Consider the following 5307-nt stretch of genomic DNA (forward strand, 5'->3'; position numbering starts at 1 on the left):
CTCTCTTGCTTTTAAGAAACAGTACAAAGGGCAGAGAAATCTCTTTGCACCTACTGTTTTTCAAGTGTCTTTAACTTAAATACGCCACAGTGGTATTTTTAACCCCTTCAGTTCCAAGGGCTACGGGTGGCTATTCTGCAGAACATAGCTTGCAGAAAACTGATTTGAGGGATTTTTACTTCATCTTGTTCTCTATTAAACTGCTAGAAACACTTATTTTTGCAATTAACATTGAGTCAAATAAACATAATTCTACATTCAGGCATCCACTAAAGTGTTTCTATGTAGGATACAAAGACAAGAAGGCTGAGAAATTTCTTGAAGGTGAAATTTTATAGATTATGCAGACAGCTCCTGCCTTTATTTTCCTTTCTACCGACTTCTCTTCTTTTCTTTTTGGCTTTTACATTTTATTGCATTGTATATATTTTTGTAAGATGCCACAAGTCCTTTTTGGAATGAAGCAGGGAATAACCAACAAATAAATGATAATTATACCAACATGAAAGCCAAGGATAAAAGCCAAGGCTTTAAAATTTTCTTTAATAAAGCACCCATCAAATCCAATTCTCTCCGGCACTTAAGTACTTTTGTTATTAGAAAACTATATCCAGAGCTCTCTGTGAGACAGAGTAGAGTTCTGGCACAATCTACCAGGTATGACAAAGAGATTGATACTCCAAGATGTGCATTGTGAAGATAAGTCAGTACTTACACGTTCAGGAAGACCAGGATGGTGACATGGGGGGTCATGATGAACAACTCCTATGGAAAAAAGAAAGCAGATTAAGCTCAAATAAAAGTCTAGGATAGAAATATTTACTTCTATTTTATCTGAGGATGTCTTATTTGTGGCTAGAAACAATGCGAATTGTTTTACACAGGACACCAAAGTGAGTATTTCCACTGTTGATAAATCTGTAGACAAATGAGAATTCTGGAGCTGAAACATTACAAATCAGTAATGCCTAATCCATTTGTTTATTGTTCAAAGACCTCTGCACAAAAAATAAACATTAAATCAATCATAAAGTTACCAGTATATAAATATTACTGCAGAACTATCTGCCTCATAATTTTAACCAAAGAGGAGCTCATTATTAATCAAAAATCATTTGGAAAATGATCATTTACAAAATTTTTACCAGATTACTCTTATTGCTTTCTGTTTCCACATTTTCCAGTAGGAAACTCATGACCTGAAGGCACTATTGACACCGCCCTTCAATAACGGGGTACAAGGCGAGAACTGTAGTAAGGGACTTGCTAAAAATAATGCACAGACCCAGCTAAAAATAATGATAATAATTAGTAACTGTCCCCCTGTAATTGCCACTCCGGAGCCACGCAGCTGGTGGTCGTAAACCTTCTTAACTTCTCCCCATAGCTGGTGTCCATAAAGATTCTTAACTTTCTCCGGAGATAACGTCACATTTTCAAAACCTCATGGTAGTTTTTAAGATATCTTCCAGGCCCCGCATTCCACTGGATCAAATGGCCCACCCAGACCAGCGGCCCACACCAAGAAACCGACTCAACTGCAGTTGTGACCCCAGGGACTGGAGTAACACAAGATGATTTCTACATCCCTAGGAGTTTGCCCCCATGAACAAACCTAATTGCCTAATCCCTTGCCTGTCAAACTATCCTTAAAAACCCTGTCTCCCCAGTTCTTGGGGATGTGCATTTGAGAAATTTCTCTGTCTCCCCGCTTAGTGCCATGTGGAATAAAGACTTCCCCTGCCGTAAACGCTGCCGGCTCGGCATACTGGCTGCTTCTTGCGCAGCGAGCAAACGAACCTGGCTGGGCGGCAGCACCGTCCGTGCGTTAACTCTGTTTGCTATTAGCTTAGGTTGACTTCCTTCAAGGCATGAGCTTTTAAAACCTATTAAAATGTACCCAGCTATGGCAAGGCTACTTTGCCCTGGATCTTTTCTTGTAACATTCCCTCCACTGTTCATAGGACTGATGTGTATATGGGTAAAACCACTGCAGGTACTGCGAGGGGAGGACACAGTCCTGGGACGCTCTTCTGATCAGACGTCATGTCTAACAAGGCAAAGATATGACAGAGCGTTGAATAAACAAACTGGACGCTGAGTCAAAAGACCTGGGTTCCAGAGCTGCTTTTCCTTTTTCCCTTAACTGTAAAGACCCCCGGCCTCAGCTGATCCTCCCACCTCAGCCTCCCAAAGTGCTGGGACCATGGGCGTGAGCCACCGCACCTGGCCCAGAGTTCTGTTTTTAATAGTTACATTAGTTCCAAATAGCTTATGACTACAGCTTACGTAAATCATTTCCCTGTTTTCTAAAATATTCACAAAGAGAGAAAAAGATGAGAAGTCACTCTACTATAAACCATGACTGACCGACAGCCTAATGCTAGCATTTGGGAGTAACAAAGACTCTCTTTTAACCAAATTCTAGTCAGGCTTCTCTAAGCCTTCTTCTCAACTAGGTCTTGACCTCGGTCCTGTCCTTGCCAGACCTGCATGGCCCAATTTTAGCAAGAATCCTGCCAAGTCAGTTTAGAGAGAATCCTTTTTCCCCGTCCCACACCTCGATATCCGACCACCCTGGCCTGCCCGCGGCAAGAACGCCCCAGCCTTGATTTCTCCTCTTAGTCGTTTCCACCCACTCTCCCACCCCACCCCCAGCCTGCTCCTCAGCTATGAATCCACCTGTCCTTGGATCTGGAGTTGAGCTCGATCTCTCTGCTCTGTTGCAGCTGTCTTGACACTCACAACTGTCCTGAGTAGAGTCTTCCTGTTTAAAGAGCGTCACAATGTCGTCTTTCTTTAACAAGAAGACCTGACACAAAGGAAGATGTGGATGAAATGGACGGTAAAGACCTATAGAGCTTCCCCCTCAGGCAATGTCCCCGTTACACTGTGTGAAAGATGGTCTGACAGTTTGGGTAGGAAGGAACTCTCTTATCCCCTTTACACTTGCATCTTCACTCAGGCACCCAGGGCCTCTACCTGTCAGAAACACGGGCAGCGTTTTCTCTTCTTCCCCAAGTCCCATTCTGTGAGATAAGCACACACACTGTCGTCACGGTTCCCAGTGGCATCTCCAACTCATGCCGTTTTCCAAACCCAGGAAGCCCCTGGTCACAACAGACAACAACTACGCAGGCAAGAGAATGGGAGGTGGCAAGGGTGTGACGGATTCTGCGAAGTGTTGGCCCCATCAGTACGGCCCCCCAAGGACAGCACCAGGGAAATGGATTGAGGGCGGAGTCCTAGGGAGATCTGAGTATCAGGAAAGCAAATGCTGCTGGGAGTTGTAGTTTTTCACGTGCATGGGCTCAGAGCACTAGGAAACCAGGCCATCGACATTAGAGAAAAAACATCAGCTCAGATGAGGGTCATTAGATCCACAGCTTGCTGGCAACAGGGCACTGGCCCTGCACCTTAGCTGTAGATCTGAAAAGGGGTCCTGACCATTAAATAAGCTGATAGCCTGCTGCATTAGAGTGATCCAATTTCTTGGTCCATTGACAAATGTTGCATTTGGACAGATCTTGCCTTAAAAGGAAAAAACAAAACAAAACAAAACCAAAGGGAGCAGGGGAATCAAATCCAGAGGACTCAAAGGAAAGCACACCTCTGAAACCATCCACAGCAAAACCCAGAAAAAAAAAAATTTTCAGAAAGCTATTTAATACATCCTTAATATGAGCAGAATTTTTTTTTTCTTGAGACAGTCTTGCTCTGTTGCCATGGCTAGAGTGCCAAGGCATCAGCCTAGCTCACAGCAACCTCAAACTCCTGGGCTCAAGTGATCCTCCTGCTGCAGTCTCCTGAGCAGCTGGGACTACAGGCATGCACCACCATGCCTGGCTAATTTTTATTAGTTGCCTGGCTGATTTTTTCAATTTTTAGTAGAGACGGGGGTCTCACTCTTGCTCAGACTGGTCTCGAACTCTTGAGCTCAAGTGATTCTCCTGCCTTCGCCTCTCAGAGTGCTAAGATTACAGCCATGAGCCACCGCACCCAGCCGGACAGAAAATCTTAAGGATAACCAACTGAAGTGAAAATGCGCCAGAGCGAGATAGGTTGAGAGAAATAAACTCAATGAGAGGATTTCAAGAAAACTAAAAATGCTACATGAAAATTAAAATCCACATTGGAGTTAATACAGAACTGATGTGGAAAAATCAAGTTGCTGACATGGAAGATGAACATGAAGAGTTCTCGTCACCCTGCAACAGAAAGGGTGATAAGTACGAAACCATCCTTTTCATTTAAGGGAATGACAGGAAAGATATGGAGGACAGAAACCAGCCAGGCAGCACACAAACACCTGCTACTGCTTAAGGACAAAACCAGAACAAATGAAACAGAAATGATAAATGGGTAGGATATAACTTTCTTCAGCCAAAAAAGACTGGTATATGTAACATTACATTCTAGCCCAAATTAGTGAATGGTAACCTGGATACATACTAAGAAAATGTCTGGATTACAAAAAATTCTACAAGTAATCTGATAGGGGGAAAAAGATTGCCTGTAAAAAGAAAAACTAGCCTTAGTTTTTTTCACTATAGTATTAATACCAAAGGACAAGGGAAAAATGTCTATGAAGTTTTGAAGGGAAGACTATGACCATATAATTATACATCATTTTCACTGCAGAGACTGCCAATTATTCTCCCGTATGTCCTCTTCCATTAACATATGAACATGATATCCCAGCTAAGGACTCTACTAAGAACTACATTTCCCAGACTTCCTTGCAGCTGCATATGGCCACGTGATCGGGTCCTGGCCAATGGATACCAGCAGAAGTTATAGGTATAATTTCCAGGCTGTGCCCTTAAAAAAAAAGGATCAGGTCCTCTATTTTCTCCTCTCTTCTCACTTGCTGGAATGTGAACTTCGAGAGGGAGGCTAAAGCAGCTTTTTTAGAACACAAGATAGAACTTACACGTGGATGAGAGCAGAACAAGGAAGAGCGACCTTGAGTCCCTTAAACTGTGGAGCCACCTGTCAGCCCTGGACGGCCCAGCCCGTTTGGACTGTATGTTAAAGAGACATGCGCTACTCTCCTGTTTAAGCTACTCTTTTGGCCTTTTTTACAGCAGCTGATCCTGTATTTTAACGAGTACACTCTGCTAAAATATGGTTCCCTGGGAAGGGACAAGAGAGACCTCTTTTGACTATTCAGGAGTTCCCAAAAATATTTCCACCAATACATCTTTCTTGAAAAGACAGTTGGAACAGAGATGAGGCAAAATTAAGAACTCAAGAAAAGGAAAGTTATGGTATAAAATGATGAGTGATAAATACAAAACCTTAAAA

The 5307-nt window shown here is 42.8% G+C and overlaps 1 protein-coding gene across 1 annotated transcript in view; it reads right to left on the reverse strand.

The window, feature by feature from the left end:
• The window catches only part of PKD1L3 (polycystic kidney disease 1-like 3), a 64289-nt gene that overhangs the window by 44139 nt on the left and 14843 nt on the right, over window positions 1-5307 (reverse strand). The window contains 1 exon segment of the mRNA XM_012660453.1: window positions 716-765. Coding sequence (XP_012515907.1) covers window positions 716-765 — 50 coding nt within the window.

Source organism: Propithecus coquereli, unplaced genomic scaffold, assembly GCF_000956105.1.
Source record: "Propithecus coquereli isolate 6110/MARCELLA unplaced genomic scaffold, Pcoq_1.0 Scaffold67, whole genome shotgun sequence".
In the NCBI taxonomy this organism is placed as follows: domain Eukaryota; kingdom Metazoa; phylum Chordata; class Mammalia; order Primates; family Indriidae; genus Propithecus; species Propithecus coquereli.